The sequence below is a fragment of the Anopheles funestus genome, chromosome 2RL (assembly GCF_943734845.2).
Source record: "Anopheles funestus chromosome 2RL, idAnoFuneDA-416_04, whole genome shotgun sequence".
NCBI classification, from domain to species: domain Eukaryota; kingdom Metazoa; phylum Arthropoda; class Insecta; order Diptera; family Culicidae; genus Anopheles; species Anopheles funestus.
In genome coordinates this window covers 79,094,623-79,112,761 of record NC_064598.1, presented here as the reverse complement: position 1 = coordinate 79,112,761, position 18,139 = coordinate 79,094,623, and the positions used below count along the sequence as shown (strand labels likewise).

General features: G+C 40.5%; 1 protein-coding gene across 5 annotated transcripts in view; it reads right to left on the bottom strand.

Moving 5' to 3' along the window:
* Nucleotides 1–248: 248 nt before the first annotated feature.
* LOC125761926 (protein O-mannosyl-transferase TMTC2) overlaps nucleotides 249–18,139 on the bottom strand; it is a 209,151-nt gene continuing 191,260 nt past the window's right edge. For all 5 annotated transcript variants that reach the window (XM_049423524.1, XM_049423525.1, XM_049423521.1 and 2 more), the window contains exons 8-12: nucleotides 13,940–14,184; nucleotides 3,999–4,139; nucleotides 3,806–3,890; nucleotides 2,492–2,649; nucleotides 249–2,363 (exon numbers count right to left, since the gene is read on the bottom strand). In XM_049423524.1, coding sequence (XP_049279481.1) covers nucleotides 2,187–2,363; nucleotides 2,492–2,649; nucleotides 3,806–3,890; nucleotides 3,999–4,139; nucleotides 13,940–14,184 — 806 coding nt within the window. In that variant the 3' untranslated portion in view covers nucleotides 249–2,186. The remainder of the gene's footprint in view (nucleotides 2,364–2,491; nucleotides 2,650–3,805; nucleotides 3,891–3,998; nucleotides 4,140–13,939; nucleotides 14,185–18,139) is intronic.

Below are 18,139 nucleotides of genomic sequence, written 5' to 3'. Positions count from 1 at the left end.
TGCCTTGTGGGGCGGGTGAAAGGGGAGCCGGAGGAAGGAAAACTCATCGATTAGTTCAGACCGTAGGGAAAGCGAGAAAAATTCGCGCTGTTAGTCGAGAAGGTGAACGATCATCTAGCAAGGCCATAAAGCACGTGCGGTTTTAACAGTTTGTTGATCGAAAATACAAAAAGAATATAAAACATTTCACCTTACCTTATCTTCAGTATTTTCCATGAAACACAAAGAAAAACAAGAACCCGTTAAAGTTGCATGTTTTCATTAATAAATTTGCATTTTTATTCATAAATGTATGTCTCCAGGTGGTGGTCGTATGCCGCCGCCATACAGTAGCTTGGGCGCACACATTCGGTCATCTGCTTTCGAGTTTTTTTTTGCGACTATAAATTGTTCTTTTCTTAACTGTTTATCCTGCATTGATGAGAGTTGTATGCGTGTGAGTGTGTGTCTGTGATTTGGTTTACTTCCGTTTTCTGTCTACTCATGTATAATGTATTCATCTGTGATTTTCTGTTCCTGGGAGCTTCCTGTAGTGACATGGGGATAAAGAAAAAGAGAGAGAGAGATGTGTTTGAATGCTTTCCACGCAAATTGTAGCGTCCATCTTATCCTTTTCAATTTTATTGATTTTAATGTATTTTTTTCTTGTTGGTTTGGTTTGCTGCATTCCACCATCGGCAAATTAATTGCCACACGCTGACTTGTCTGGTTGCCCGGGGGTCTCATTAAATGGAAGTTCATTCCCTGGCAATGCCGACCGGCCCATGTCTGTTTGTACTTTGTACCGGTTGTGTGTATTTAAAGTTCGATTTCATTATCAGTAAATACATACAGCATCCCACTCCCTCGATCTCGCTACATTGCATTGATGCATTGTAATGAGCATCTCTTGTGGTCACCGGGCGTGTGTGTGTGCGTTTTGTGATGATTGAACGCATACAATGATCGATAGAAAGGGGCTTCACATTTGGCCTGCATCAATGGTATCGGTATTGCAAATGTTTATTTCGCCTACTGATATACCTTACCGCACACTTACGTGCAAATAATGATCATAATAAACAAATAAAAAAAAACCCTGTAATTACAGTTTTACATTGCATTTACCACTGCGCGATGCTGGTTTGCGTTCCAATTTGTTTAGCACGTATGTTTATTATAGCTTTTGCTGCCTGCAGGACGATACGATGGCTTAATGAAAGGATGTTTGCATGGTTCACTTTCTGGTACTAAATGTGATTTTATGTTAAATATTTGTATGGTTACCCCTTTTTTTGTTCTTCTCTTCATCTCCATGTGTTTTTGTTTTTCATAACTTGGTTCAATATTCATCTCTCCCTTTTTTGTTTTGCTTGGCTTAGTGTGTTTGTTTTTGTGATGGTTTCATTTGTCTGATTATCGTTATATACAGCTCGATGCTTTTTTATGATTTTTGGTTTGTCTTTGCCTGTTTGTTTGAGTTTTGTGTTGTTTTCTTTTTTGGTTTATAAACTTTTGTTTTTATATGTACAGTATATGATTACTAGGCTTGACCATGTTCGATACAAGATGCAGATACGGAAGGGAAAACTAACTTGCACATAATAACCATATCATTCACCATAACTTTCACCGTGCCTTTTTTTAATTAAAAATCGTTGTCTAACCGAACCGAGTTTCCTATCTTCATGCATAACACAATCGTTTCATTTCCTACTGCTTTGTTTGCGTTCCTTTTTTTCTCTAAATATATAAATATTTATACCTTCAACAAAGTTGGCCAACACAATTGTTCCTAATTTCCTCTCTTCACTAGACCGGACCGTGCCCGGTTTAAGGTTTTCCCTTACCCGATTTTGTTCACTAGCTAGCCTACTCGTTTTGCAAGGAATTTCCCCTTTCTTAACAAATCCTTTCAACACAATACCACATCCATCTATGCTCCCTGTCCACGTTTTATGTACATTAAGTTGTTTTTTTTTACTAGTTGAATTTTCCACATTTCCCTTTTTTGCCTCGCGTGTTGTCAATACACTACACGGCAGTCTCTGTACAACGGTTTCGATTCAATTCCCGGCGAGCATATTTCATTTCCATCCGGTCGTCGGTCGTTCGGTGTCGGCACCGCACACACCAATCCGCATTCCCGTGGGTTGCAATCAACTTCCGGGCTTCCGGACACGGTCCATCCGGATCGCCGTCCCGTCTCAGGATATGGCCGGTACGCCCAGCTTGGCCAGATTCGAAAGCGTGGTCAGATCGTCCGGTTGCAAACGAAGCGCTTCCCGATAGCTGTTGGCCGCTTCCTGTGTGCGTCCGAGCAGGTGTAGAATTGCTCCCAGATTGGTATGGGCCCGTGCTTCCTGTGGTCGTAATTTCACAGCCTACCACAGTCGATGGACCAGGGTACAGCGGAAAAGGGGAAAACAGCGGCAAAGTAAAACAAAAATGGTAATTATTCATCCATCCTTGCGTTGGAGTTGTTGAGTTAGGGTTGTTTCGTTCACCTTACCTGACGGTACCATCGTTCGGCTTCGAGTTTGCGATCATGCAATCGGAGACTTGATGCAGCCGCCATGACCAGTGCGTAATCTTCCGGTGCCAGTTCGGCCGCTTTCACCCGATACTGGAACGCTTCCTCCGTACGTCGTTGGGAGGATAGAAATTCAGCTAAAATTAGGAAACATTGGAAAAGGTGAATTAAAATTAATTCCCTCGAACCGAGTTTGAGTTTCAAGGTATTTTGTGTTTCTCAGTAAATGGTCGAAATTCCAACAGATTTCAGCAGCTGCATACTACAAAACCACTAACGTTGGCAGCTTGCTGACTTCACCACGGTACAGACCTTAATTGGATACTTGATATTTTATTTCAAATTCAGATGTTTCATCTCATGCGAAGCAATCTATTCAATTATTTTGTTCCCCAATCTCACCATACTGTGACCTCCGCATAATATGGAAAAAAGATCTTCCCGGCCGGCTTGTTACATATGGTTCGCAAGGAGCATCCTCGAACGAATTCCATCTGTCGAGCAGCTGCTTCTTTTACGCTGATTGTTATGATTTTCTTTTGAATTCTTACCCTGTCACTCTCTCTCTCTCTTTTCTTTCTTCCCCACCCAGGAAAAGATATTGGAGTCGAGTCGAGGGGTAACAAAAAAACGGAAGCAACATAACAAGAATGCAAACTCACATTCACCGGCAAAGTCAAGTTTTGCAGTTGCCGAACAAAGCTTTACCACCCAATCGTTGGGATACACTAGGTGGTACGATGATGGAGACGAGGGGAGATGTGTCTAACAATAAAGAAAAGCGTACCGTAGCGTTCCTTTCTACCCCTTTGCCCAGTGTGACAGTGACTAATGATGGCATTGACGTTTGTGCATCGCTTTTGAGAAAGCTTAAAAATAGGAAGACTGGGGTAAGAGATGCCTGACAACAACTTCCAAGAATATCCAGCTGGGAATATAAAACCAGCCACTGGGGTACGGTGGATGACTTTGCCTCCATCGTTCCTAAAAGATGCCGGGCCATGTTTGCCCTCCAGTTTGCGGGTCAAGATACGATCAAAGCTGTTCGTTTGTTGCGAAACGGGAACCATTCTTATGCTCGCTGCCTTGCATAACCCCTTCGCTTTCGCAAGACGAATCCGCACACCGACAGCAGCAGATCGTTATCCATTCTTGTACTTTTCAATAACTACTTTTTTGTTGTTGCTTTACGTCCATGACTGTCCCCCAATGCTGGCGTTCTGCTTATCGATACCGGCGGGGTGGTACAATTTGTATGTCTTATCGGGAGATGTTGGTGCTCTGGGCTCTTACCGTAATGATGGTGTACGCTGGCATCGTTCGGTGCTAACCGGAGTGCCCTCCGGAACCACTGTTCCGCCTCGGATGTTCGGCTGCTCTGTAAGGATGAGGAAAGCGAGACATAAGAGTATGTGTTTGTGTGTGGAGTTAAGGATAAGTGGGGTTTGTCATGTTCAAAGGAGATGAGATTGGGCAAAGAACTTACGTTTCGTGCCAGCATCGTCCCATACGATAAATGGGCAGCAATGTGGTCCGGTTGAGCTTCGAGTGCTGCCCGTTGAAACCGTTCCGCTTCGCTCCATTGGTTAAGACGGGCGAAGATGTCACCCAAACGATGGTAGATACCCTGCATGTGAAGAAGAGAATAATGATAACCATGAAAAAAAGTGTCCGTGCATGTAAATTTTTTAAACAATAAATCATTAGCAATATCTTTTTTAAATCAACAAGGTTTTGTGGAACTTCTAGAGAGGAGCTCCTGTAGACAGGAGAAGAAGGAACTCTTCTTTCGTTAGAGTTCAACCTAAAGATTCTTATTAATCTCAAATATCTCGAATATCTGATAGATAAAAAGGATTCGAAACTCTGGAACTCTGGATGTCTAAATAGCCCTAGGGCATTCTCAAGATTGTGTAAGACCCATTGATGCTGTCCAATATTTTATAGGAATTTAGGAGTAAAAATCTGCCTCCAATGTCGATAAAGAGTTGCTGACCAATTTCTCGCTGAGGACATTACAACGAGTAACTTAGTTGCATATTTTTTTCACTTACTTCTTGGTCTCGGACCTAAAAATGCATCATTTTCAAGTTACGATAAAAATCTAGTCAGATAGGCCAGTATCTGCGAGTCAGATTATAAGGATGTCCTTGCTGAAGACATGAGAAGTTGTGATTATCCTGGAACTCACTTAATGAATATCTCACTAATAAGTAGTCACCTTTTAAAGGAATTATAGGAAATAGAGCCTTTGGACTTATCGGGGAGTAAATTATTTCGTTTGTTGAGTGTATTCAATGTAGAAAAATTGAATGTAAAAATATTTATATTTGTGTTCTATATCCAAGATTGGTGTTGGCTGCTTCTGTATAACTTGTAAGTAATTTCAAGTTTAGTTTTTTTTTCAATAATGATTTATGTGTTTATATTATTTTAATAATGTGGAGTAATGCTATAATGCGAAATGAAACGAAATGTAATTTCCTGTCTGTCTCTTTGCAAGGAATGTTAATAACGCGTTAGTAATGTGTCGTAATGCTTATACAAAAATGATACGAAACTTCATTGTTCAAATAATGTGCTCGTTTCATTTCATCAACTGCATTCTGTCTGGTTTGCATTCAACAACGTTCCACGATCGAACCATTTGAGAGGGAGCTCACGGTGCGAAAAAATGGAGAAGCAATTTAGACTCACCGGACGGTACACGGTACACGTACCGAACATTTACCGACACAACCCACTCAACCGTACAATGGCGTTTGGCAATATAGCATTTATGTTCGTAATAATTCCGACTCATGGGACAAAACAACTGCAGCCGTTATAATATCGGGCGGATAGGGTGAGTTACGAAACATTGAAGCTGTTTCGAGAAGGAGTAGAAAATATGCCAACCATAATCGTAAAAGTGCACAATTGTGCTTCGTTTGCTTGTGGTCGCGTCTATTGACCGTGTGACGACCTGAAGATGAAAAACAGGGACTTGAATTGAAGATAGTATACATCTGCTCTTCGTGACCAAAGACGTAGATTGCTTGGGCAACATTGAAGGAATCCGGTTTTTCTAGTTTTCGTCTTTCAAAAATAAAAAGAGAACTCCGCGCACAAGGCTTTCATATCCAACAACGAAAGAATAAAGATGCAGGAAAGTAAATGTGTAAAACAGACCGAAGCAAATCGGTGGAAAAGACCTAAGGTGGTGATGAGAAGCGAACTGGCAGAGACGGTTTTTTTAATTAGAAATGATTATCCAATTATTTCCGGTGTCTGTTTCTTTCCCCACCAACGGTGCCACTGTTCGAAGGTTAAGCGCCTGGAGGTTATGCAAAGAGGTGAATTTGTGCCACATCGATGCACCATTTCTTGGAATCGGCCGTTCGGCACTGTAATTTGGTGGCGGTTTTGCTGTCCTTGCTTCGTTAGTGTGAGTTAACGAGTAAATTACCAACACCACCACCAATACCAGTGTGGTATGACCTGCATTTTGAAGATCGCACTACGAAAATGCATTGTGGTGCATCTCGAAGACATTAGCATGCTGCAATGTTCGGGAACAGGAAAAGACCGTTAAATTTAATTTCAATTACTTTTTTTAAAATAATTCGAACTGCAGGAGCAAATGGTACATTTCCTGCTTCGAAAATGTAGCGAAAAACTTTTTCCTTCACTACGTTATTCCATTAAAGGCAGACAAATTTAACGCGAGGGGAAACGTTTTTCGGTTGAATATTCTCTTAACTGTTTTGCAAATGCACTTTCCTATCACACATACACAATTTTTGGGATGAATCGTTTCAAGTGACTTTCAGGAAGTTTTCTGTTCGATCAATAATATTAAAAAAATAAGAAAATAGAACTACCCGGAAAGAAGATTTCTCTTCATTTTCCACCCATTCACTTTTCGCATTTTCCAACCGAATGATTCCACTTAAAATGGGACAATTTAATTGATTATTTTATTTTATTTGAAATCATATAAAATTTAATAGGGCTATTCCGTATCATCCGAGATGATGGTGCACATGGGGTGAAAATGACTTCAGTTTCACCTCACCATACCCATCTTGATCGTGAACTGGTCGTGCCGGACTGATACGAACGCAAACGGTAAGATGGAATGGAAGAACGACAGAAAGGAATATTCGAGCGAACTAAAAAACGTGAGTCAATTTCCTGCCATAAACATATCTTTATCGGGCTGGGCTACCTTCTGGTGTTGCTCCGAACGCCGGGGACATTTGGCCAATGACCGACCGACCGGACCGATCTTCCCGTATCAGGTAGAGCGGCTATTAACCCCACGATGAAGGGAAGGTATCGAAAATGGCCAAATAGATAAACGTTTATTACGGTGTGAATTGAATTGGTGGAAAAGATTTAAACCGCTGGCCATCCACAGCAATCACTCGCTTGATTTGGAACACTGTTTCCCTTTTTTTCTTCCTCCCCATGGTAAACTTATTCGAATACATAAAATAATAGGGCAGATTGGTGAAACCCGCTTTCCAAGGAGAACCAATAAGCTATTAACAAACACACGGAATGTAACATTCTTTCTCGTAACTGTCACTAAAGATAAAACGCGGGGAGTAGCATAAAATGATAAGGTGTGATTAAAACCGTAACATTTTATGACGCGTTAAATGATTATTGATTAAATAAAGACGTTTTGTTGAAAGGTTTATGGATGTGATTTTTGAAGAAAATACAACGAAAGAGAGAGGATTCTAAATAAGTTGCTAACGCTTGCAGCATAATAATATTTATGAAAATATAATTGTAAAAATAAAAAATCCCAAATAAATCACGACGATGAATCAAAAAGACTGCTTGGCTTAACGACCTAAGAGGTCATGCCGGCCATAGTCAGTCCTTGTTACGGGGAGGCTGCTCAGATGGAATTTGATAGAACTTCTTGTTTTGTCGCACTGGTGCCTTTTATCCCTTACACCAGCGGGAAGCCCCAGAACATAGCATAAAAAGATTTAAAGTGTTTTGCAATGAAGCAATGTAATCTGTGTGTATACTTAACAAATTAATTTATTCTGAAAAATAAAATCATGATGAACGGACTGGTTGTATTACTTAACAATTATTAATTTTGTAGATTGTATTTGTAAATATTTTTAAAGGGATTGGTCATACGAGACGAGGGGATCGCATTGGGTCGTTATCACTGGCTAATCGTTCAATCCAATAATTTAAATTTAATAGAGGTTTTTCTGTGATCCAGTTATTCTATAAAAAGTTCTAACTCAATTTTTCTTCATAGAAAAACTAGTCACGGGCAGGACACGGTCCACACGGCCGGACCGGGTTCAACTCCCATCCGGACCGTAGCATCCCCCCGTAGCATGGACTGACTATCCGGCTACGTGGTAAAAATAGGTCTAGTAAGCCAGAAATGGCCGCCGTGACCTGTAAGGTCGTTAGAGCCAAGAAGAGAGAGAGAGAGAGAGAGAGAGAGAGAGAGAGTCACGAACTTACAATATTTTATTTATTATCGTTGTTTATCATTGCAAACTATAGACAATTGTGTTAGATTGTAATTTTTAAAATGTTCAATTAACGAAAGGAATGCATATAAACTGGATTGTTTTTTATTACAGGAAAATGTCCCGTAAAAGAACTTTCCATAATACTGGAAGCTGCTTGTTTAATTTATTCACTTTAGAAAAGGGGGTTATACTTCTTACCGCTTTGTCAAACTTTGATCTCAACAAGTACATACAGTTTATGTATGAAAAATTAATTAATTTTGAAATATTTCACTACATCCAAAGATTATCTAAAAATGAAGAGCCTGCGTAAATATGATCGGTTCGAATTTCATTTAATAAAATCAATTTAATCGGCTCTTTATACTTCTTATACTGTAGGCATTCTTTTGGTGGACCTTGTAGTGATAAGGAAAAAAACATTATTTGCTCTATACATGTTCAAAACAACCATTGCCATTTATATTTTTCATGCAAAGATATTTTATTAGCAAATTTTAGAAGCAAAGGAAATTAGTTCTCTAGATTAGTATGTCAGTTATCTAAAATCATACACTTTATATATAAAAATTCGAAAACTATTTGTCTGCCTTTAATTTAAGCTAAGTCAAACATGATTGTTTTTGTGGGACTTTTCCTTTACCCAACTAAGAAGCAACAAGCGTCACGTGTACTTTCCTCATTGACCACTTTCCTCCATGGACTGCCCAGAAATTTCACCCAGAGATTCACAAAAGACATGCGCAGCAACGAAAAGCGTTTTGGATGCTTTAAGGCTTTCACAGGCAAAAATTGTGTTTGTAATGAAAATGTTTGTAGCAAACTCAATGCAATTTTCACCATTATTTCTTCTAAACAACTATAATAACGAATTTATTAAGAGATTGCTTTCTTCGTGTAGAATAAAATTACTAAATTAAGGAGAAAGAAAACTTCACACATAGCGCACACGAACTAAAACGCAAGGACACAACTATCCATTAACCGGCGTAGGTTAAGATGATGCATTATGCTTCACCGAGCGCAAGATCTCTTTCCAGCAAGTGGAAAATCTGAAGAAACTAATTAAGAATAAACTTGTTTTCATAAATCACATCCCTGTTCGGTGCGGGTGTTGTGTGCATTCTGTGTGCGTGTGTCACTGTGCGACAGTGCCATCGGACCGGAGGATGCATCTGTGTGTTAGCGAGTTGCTTTGAAGTTGTATGCTTGTTGTCGACCGAAACCAGGATAAAGTTGGATGATTAAGAACGGTCCGAAGATGGTACCGGCAAAGTGAACATTCTTTTTAATGAAAGTGCTTTCCTTCTCCTTCGATGGTCGAAGGTTTTGTTGTTTAGTGGGTGCATGCGATACGGATCGCTGGAAGGCTGTCGGAAAGGAGTTTTGTTTATTGCGAGCGAACTATCACTAGCTGACAGTGATGTGTTTCAAGTATTTTCTTCCCTGTTTCGCTAATAGACAATCCCACGAATATTGCACATGTGTAGCACAACCAGTTTAGCAAAGCCTCTTCACCGCTGTTAAGGGAAGAGGTGCGAAAGACCAAACAATATTTTCCACCAGACACGGAGCGAAGCATGAGCTTTTCCAGTTTATCACAAAGTGTAATCATTTGCAACTTCGTTGTCACAGATTGTGTACAACTTTTTGTGCATCCACCACGATCCCATCCTGGACGCGGTACCCTACCGGTGGGCAATAAGAGTTTTTCATCCTGCCATTACCTACTGCCATACATTGTTGAAGTGGAGAAAAAGTTACGCGTCTTGTCTCATTTTGTTTTTCACCCTTACCGACAACACGTTACGTGTGCCAGTTGGTGGCGTTTTTTTTTTTTTGAAAAACAGGAGAAGGTGTCGTATGTTGGCCGGGGATGGTGTAGTAGCTCAAATCAAAAACAAAACAACAAAAAAAAAACAGCAAAAAAGTTGGCCGGAAACATTTTGCATTTTGTTCCGCTTGCGCAACCGGAAAAGTCGTCCTTCAGCCGTACCAACACGAACACGAAAGTCGCAAACGGTTCTGGGAGACACATTTTCCATCACTTGTACGCACACACACACATGGTATATGGTGTTGGTATGGAAAACTTTCACTTGTTGGATTTGCGTAAACAAATCGGTATGGGTTTGTAAATATTTTAATACTTTTCGAATACCTCTTGTGGGTGCAGAGCTGATAGGGAGTGGCATGGAAGCTTAGGAAGCGGGGAAAAAAACGCACACGGATGAGATTAAATTCGTTCAGTTCACTTTATTTCCCACAAACCAGTTTTTCCGGTTTGAAGGTGTTTTCATTTTGTACCAGTCGAGATGGTGACACCTCATGTTTTTGGGTGAGTTTATTATTGTGAAGAGAAACAAATAGGGAAGGGAGTGAAAAAATGAAAATCCAATCGGAAAACAAAGTTAAAATTTCCCTACCATGTGTTGTGCCATCAGGAGGGACTATTTTGTAAAAGTTTGGCTCTGTCTGGATACTTTTAGTATGAATTAGTAGCATAGTTTCTATCCCACTGATAGTGGATGAATTACTTCCCAGAAGAAACGCTTCATTAACAATCGTTTTCATGTGGGTTTTTGGTTTACTGGTAGTATAATATGGTATATCTTTACAATTTGTTTGCTTTTTTTGGGTCATACAATTTTAAATATTTATCAGATTGACCATCGTGAAGATATTCACATCTAATTTAAAATGTAAAACTTTTTAATTGCTTTAACCGCAATCTATTTTCTCTAAACAAAGAGCTCTTAACTGTTCCAAATTTCAGCCATTGTGGCGATTTAATTTATTCAGACAGTACAGTTTACTTAAATTCATTTTTGCTATTTGTTCGTACAATACATGTAGTCTCGATATGTATTAATGGGTTCGAGAATTTACTTTTTCCTCATTGGTATTTTTGTAGCTATTTTGGTTGATGTAAGTTTAACGACTACATTAAGGTTTAAAATTCAATTAAAGGAATAGAATGGTTAAAAACAAAAATTACCAATTACTCCTAACTACTAACTATATTACCTAAACCTACACTAAGTATGAATCTTAGACGAAGCTGTTGATTGGTTATAAGAGTGCAATTCTTTCAATATTTTTAAGGTGCTGGTTAAAAATTTTCATTTTATGCCAAATAATGTTTATTTAATATGTTGTAAAACGTTGTACCTAACAGGGACCTAAAGAATGGCTTTATAATAGTTGCTTTGTGGTTTTTGAAGAATAATTTTGCAACACATGGGTTGTCATAGACCGTACTATCAATTCGTGTTATAGTATTTAGTTATTGCAGTTTAGTTGAATTTTTTTTGGTAAAATATCTGTGAATAATTAAATGTTCAAACTGGGTCCTAAAAGTACAACTTCTATCGAGAAAAGGTTAAAATATTTAAGAGAATTTGTCATAAAATTTGGTTTATATGTAGGTAAGAAGAAGAAAATGTTAGGCGGGCATGCGCTATAATTATTATAGCGATTTAACCCAAAAAAAAAGCGCTAAGGAAGTGTGCGCAGAGAGTCGCATCGGAGCAGCGCAACGAAGCGGTTGCAATCAATAAAGCACTGAATTTAATCCACCTAATATTCCTACATATATTGATATTTGTTCTCCTACCAGATTTGTAAAAGAAAGAAAATAAATTTGGTGTAGAAAAAATCTTCAGATTAAATTTTCCATACTTTACAATATACAAGAATACTTTTTAAGTGCTGCGTTTAATGAGTTTAATACCGTCTTAGAAGTAAAATTTGAAGACATTATTGCGCTTACTGTACAACATAATCAGAAGTAAGTTGAACTATTTATAAAGTATTCATTTTCAAATCCATTCTTTGTACTAAGAGGTGCATCGTTTCGCAAAAAAATCAAGCACAACCACACAATACAACATAATTAACATTTATTTATGCAGTCGTATACAGACACCAAACTACCATCTGCATCCTCTTCCCATACAATAATTTAACGCCAACTAGCTTACCGCCCCAAAAACAAAAAAAAAATCATCAAGAATGATGTGCCAATAGACCTAAATCCTTTTCATCTTACGCCCCAAAAACTAACCACTCTCTTTCTCCGTTATGTGGCCCCAAAAACCCAGGCACAGCACCGAAAGCCGATGCTCGTAAAACGTCAGAAAATACTGTCGATCTAATAAAACTAAACTGCACCGAGGCGGATCACCGTGAGTTGTGACCGATTCGGTAGGCTTTTCCTTTCTCGCTTGGCGTTGTTTTATGCGTTGTGTGGACTAGCAGCCACTGTTTAACGGGAACAGTCTTGCCCGGTGGTGTGCATGTGTGGGTTTAGACGTCGATGTTATAAGACTAATAAAATTTCCAATTTATACAACGCTGGTAATAAAATAAGAATGTGAAGCGTTTTTCGTCTTCACTCTCCAAAAGGCGTTGCAAAAGAAAGAGAAACAAAAACCGTATCCAAAGTCTAGTTGGACATTGAGGGACTTTTCTTTTCTTTCCTGTGGTAGATTTTTGTTCTCATTCCCCATTTAGAAAGCTTCACGTGGGGTTTTTTTTTTCAAGAGACACGTCGATAGCAATCTACGCCAGGAGGTTTTGGTGAGACAGAGGTGAAGTTTTCCATTTTGACCAGTTAGAATTTTGGACGATCTCTTGCGGGCTGGCTGTTTGTTCAGTGGAATAGGTAGAGATACACAAAACACATAGGCCCAATTGGCCACGTTTGCACCGTTACGGAACCGAGCGGAATCACCGCCTGTGACTTACACAGCACGAAACAGGAAACACGGCGAACGATCCATTTCAAGCACACCGGAAAACCAACCTTGCAAAGGATGGATTGATGGTGGACGGGTGGATGGCAAATCTTGTGCGGTGAGAATATGGCTCGCCGCTACGACGAGTTAACGAGCTAGTTGTGAGAAAAGAAAAATAAACTTGAAGGAAACGTTGATGATGAAAAGCAAAAAGTCCCACGGTTGGGTGTGTGGCAAGCGAGGCAAGTGTAAACACTTTTCCCAACCCAAAATCCATCCTTTTTGGCTAGCCGGAAGGTGCTAGAGGTGGGTAAGCTTTCGACCGAAACGGGTGTTTGGTGAAAATACAACCAAAGAAATAGCGGAAATACGTTCATCCGTTCGTGCCGTCTCGACTCGAAAGGAGAACCTGGTCCAACGCCTTCGTTGTGTTTCGATTCCGTAGGGTTTTCCCTTCGCTATCCTTCGGGCGGTCAGTACGGTGTTGGTAGCCAGATGGGAGCTACCCATAACTATAAATATGAAACGTCACCGGCACACGAACGAATGGGCGAATGGACGAACTCCAATCCGATCCAGCCAGTCGCAACACAGCAGGAACGGTTGGCCTTCCATACTTTCACCAACCTGGACGAAGAGAGGGTTTTCTGCCACGTAAAAGTGTTTATAAAAATCTCTGATATCCGGATTTGCTATTTCCGGTGATAATTTTTGCCCGTGCCCACCAGGGCTAGGGTTCAGTCGGTTCTAGTGGTCGGTTGCTCACGTTAGCGCCCGCTGAACCGGACAGAGTTGGTTGAATCGGTGTTTTTCGGTTTCCGGCAGTCGTTTCGCGCCCCGGGGGGAAAAAACGACCGGTAAAACAAAAAAGCAAGAAACATAACCAAAAAGGAAGGAAATCATTAAAAGCTTTTCAACACTTCCGTTGCCTATTGGGCGGCTGGGATGAGGGAAGCAGAACGGAGGCGAAAGCGAATGAAGATACATGATAACGATGTTTGGCACGTGACTTTATGAAGCCATAAAGTTTGTCCGAGTTTTGTGAAAGTGTCCGGGGTTTCGGTTACCGAGTGGCGGATACTGTGCTACTGAGTAGCAATCGCGTCCAAGCAGTTTGGAACTCATTGGAACGTAAAACGAAAATCCCGAAAATTAATGTAAATGACTGTGAAATCAGTGGGCCATACCTGGGGTGGATATCGTTCCGGCAGTGTGTGCAATGCCTCCCGGTAGACGGCCAGGGCACGCTGCAGTTTTCCCTGATCGGCGTACAGATTGCCGAGCTGCAGCAGTGCACTGATGCGGGCGTTCTCGTGTGCTGCCCGGTCCCGCAGCCCAGAACCGTCCAGCTTGGTGCCTTCCCGCAGTACGCTGGCCGCTTCCTGACAGCGACCTAGTGCTATCAGTGAGGTCCCAAGGTTCAGATAGGCCACTGTGAATGAGAAAGAGCATGAAGATACTCATACATTAGATGGGTTTGAGAAGTTTTGAAATGAAGAGCGAGCAATAGGATTGGATATGAAGGGACTGTCGGTACTTTTTATTCACAGCATGAAATGTACGATTTATGAGCTAAATTAGCTTTCCCATCACGGTTTGAAATGGTTGAAATGGGAAAGTTTTGGGGAAGAAATGGGAAGCTCCATTTCTCGTAGGAGTTGGAAAGTCGATGAATACTAAATGAATTGGAATTTCAGTTTGAACCAGAAACAAGCCATACTCGATGCGGTTCTACTTCAACTTCCCAGAGTAGCAAAAATTAGGACAAAAGAATACTCAGCATTACCTGAGGAATGTCCCAATAGGGAGACTCATGGTATAGTACGTACAGCAGGCAATAATACTCGAGATAATTGGACATCACTTCCTGATGCCACGTCAGCGTCGTAATGAATGAAAAACGGTCCCTCTTGAGAGAAAGATGATGAAGAAAAAAAAAAGGTTCAAGAATCATGAATCTTTCCTATTTCTGTTCTTCAATTTTTTTCCCTACCCTCGGTGGCATGGTATCCAGTACACTATCAACTAGCATTGGTGGTGAAGTCTTTGACGATGGTTTTGGTTTAATGCTGCATTTGGGTAATGAATGCTACTACACACATACACAGGTACCTCATGCTTCATTTTCATACCGAATCTCGGGGCCGTGTCCCGTAGGCATAAGGATGATGTTTACGTACGAAGCACGTCGACACCGTACGGAAGATGCACAACGAAAGCTTCATCCCGCAAGCCTTTTAGCGTGATTTTATGACGAGTGAAATCGTAAAAAAACGAACAGCGTGCTTCACCGTGACGAAAGGAACACTCAACCATAGCCTCATTGACAGCGACACAATCTTCACGGTTCGCCATGGGATGGGTTAGGATCAAGGATTCAAGGATCTCAAATCCGGACACCGACAAACACCATCGCCTTCGTCCCGTGTCGCATCCATTAGGCTGGTGCAGCAAGCGTGGGAACGGAACAGGTTCGCAAGGACAGAACCACCCCGCAAATGTTCACAGATAACGCAAGCCAAGTGACGTCGTTTCACGTTCCTTCCAAGGTTTGCCGAAAGAAACAGAGACGAGCGCACACTTTTGTGTTGGCGCCGGTTGTTTTCGTCCGCTTTTTTTTCTCCGTTTTAGAAACTAACCCAAGCGTTGATGGTACCGCCGAGGTATGGCTATAGTGTTGCAAGTGGTGTAATCATAATTACTATGAAATATTAAATGAGAAATGTGGTACAGAGGATGACGGGGAAAGATTTCCCTTTCATGTTTTTGCCGTTGTCAGCAGAGGTAAGCAGAGGTAAACCCATGGCTTGTGGCGTGTTGTACCACTTCGAGTGGTGCGTTTTTAAGGCTTACAACCGGTGGGCGGATGTAGACAGGAGCGGTGAGAACGTGTGGATAATCAAGAAGAAATGATGTCCTCCTTCCCTTCGGTAGCACTAGATATCGCTATCAACTTATGTTCCCACGTTCACACGGACAGCAGTGAAAGCTAGTAGCTTGCTGGCTCAGCAAAATGAGCAAGATGGAAAAAACGGCAAAGAACGAGCACGGAAAATGAAAAGGAAAAAAAAATGAGGTGAGCAAAGTAAGTAAAATCTTCTGAAATCAAGCCATATACACGGCTTCATGATAAAAGAGCACACAAAGTGTCAAGTATCTTATGAATATTAGAGCGCGTTTTTGATCAACGGTAAGCTGCTGGTAGGCAGAGATGGATCCCCCAAACGGCTCGAGAGACCTGAGAGCAGTCTGCTTGACATGAACGTAGCTTTTGTGTGATTGCTTTTAGCAGAAGAGTCTGAGTATTTTCTATTTGACGTACGTCTGTTGGGGGATTTTTAACTGACAAAAAACGGAAAGAATGCCTTAGAATAGTGAGCGCATGAAAGCATTTCAATGCAATGGGGGAGGTCATTAAATTTACAGATAGAATACAGGCTGAAATTTAGTCATTTTGCTACATACTGATGAGGCGATGCAATTTATTCAGATGAAGTTCATATTTTGGAAATAATTTGTTTCAACTCATCTATTCATATGAGGTTTTCATAAATGCTAGTGGGAAAAATATGTGAGGCTGAATATTTGGATAGAAAGATTTGTTTTTTGATGGACAGGCAGCCTGGTTGTCCTTACGCAAATAAACTATGATGTGTTATTAAAGCTATGAAAAAAAATCCGTATTGACTGACTTGTTTCAAAGATTCATATACAGATGCAACATTTTATGCTGAATGTTGACTGTTGAGGTTGTAGTAACGACTCCAGTAGTAATTCATTATCCGTAACAAGGTATATATGACCTTTTAGATCTAGTATTTATTATATTAAATTAGAAATATTAGCAATTTATGTCTTCTTCAATACAGATATTATTTGTTCGAAGCTGAATTTAGACAAATTAATTAAAACTTTATAAACTTAATCGTCTTTGATTTTCTTGCTCCTCTTGCTCTTCTTGCTGATGATCCAAGATCTCAAAGGTGGAAACTGCGGGGATCATTTTCTATAAATAAATCAAGATACATACACTGATAACATATTGGGATTGAAAGGTTCTTTTGTACGGAATGGATTTTGTTTAAAACTGACGAAACCTCTAAAGTCGCGTTCGAGAGGAAGATGTTTGGAAAGATTTTAGGCCCCATATGTGTGGAAGGACAATGGAGGGCCGCTACAACGACGTGCTCTATGAGTTGTACGATGGTCTCACTATCGTGCATCGAATTAGACTCACCAGAGTTCAAGTCATTCGAATGACACCGGATGACATTGACCGTAAAGTTCTTTTAGGTCGTCCACATGGAGTGATATAGTGAACTCCTGTACACCACGAAGCTGTTGTAGCACCTGATACGTAAATATGTAAGCTGCTTCAAGAACATTGGATATTCCGAAATGGGAATATTCCGAAAAATCAGACTCCCCACAAGACACCCCAAGAATGAATTTGTTAAGACGTTTTTTCACCTAATTGCCTAACCAAAAAAAAACACACATACTAGTACAATATTTATTGTACGAAAAGCTGAAATTTTAAGTGACTTTCCATGACCAAAAAAACACAGAACTGCTATTTATGTGACAGAAGTAAAAAATCGCATAACTTTATGCATCCATTGTAACACTCAACAATGGAATTGACAAACTACGTACAACATGATTTGTGTAGTATTTTCCTCTTCCGAAGGGCGCACCGGAATAAAGCATCACACCGAGAAGATTAGAGCATTCTATAGAAACGATGATGTTTGAAGACGCAAAAAGAATATAACCGTGCTCCGATAATGCGGCATACCTTACACGGATCCTTCTTTATGTTCACCAACCGCACAATGATTGCTAAATGATCTGTGCAAAATGAACAAAAAGAAAAGGGAATCGAGTTACAGGATATATTTCCGTCCGGAGTTTGGCGCTGCCACGGCCCGAAGACTGATGATACATTCTACTAGCTTTTCCAGCCAATTGCATCTGTTCGGGCGCCACCATTTCTCGACGGATGGACGGCAATATACAGCAAACAGCGAAACCGGTGCGATACACGACGAGGCCAGTTAGCTCGCATGGGTAACCTCAATAAAAAAATAGTCCCGAAGAACACAGCACCACCATAGCACGATGTATGTGTGTTTATATGGGGAATTTTTACTTACGTTTCTTTATTTTTTTCCCCCGAGTTTAACTCCCAATTCTCACTCCCGTCCATCCAAAAAGACCGGGAACGATGACAAAGTTCATCGTTTTCAATTTCTTTTCAACCTGCGAAAAGGAAGGCGATCCACCCACGGAGGAAAACAAATTCTTTCACTCACTGCGCAGCACGTTGAAGGAATTCCAAGCTGATGGTAGTAGTAGCAGTGTGCGTGTGCCACCTGTATGTCCAC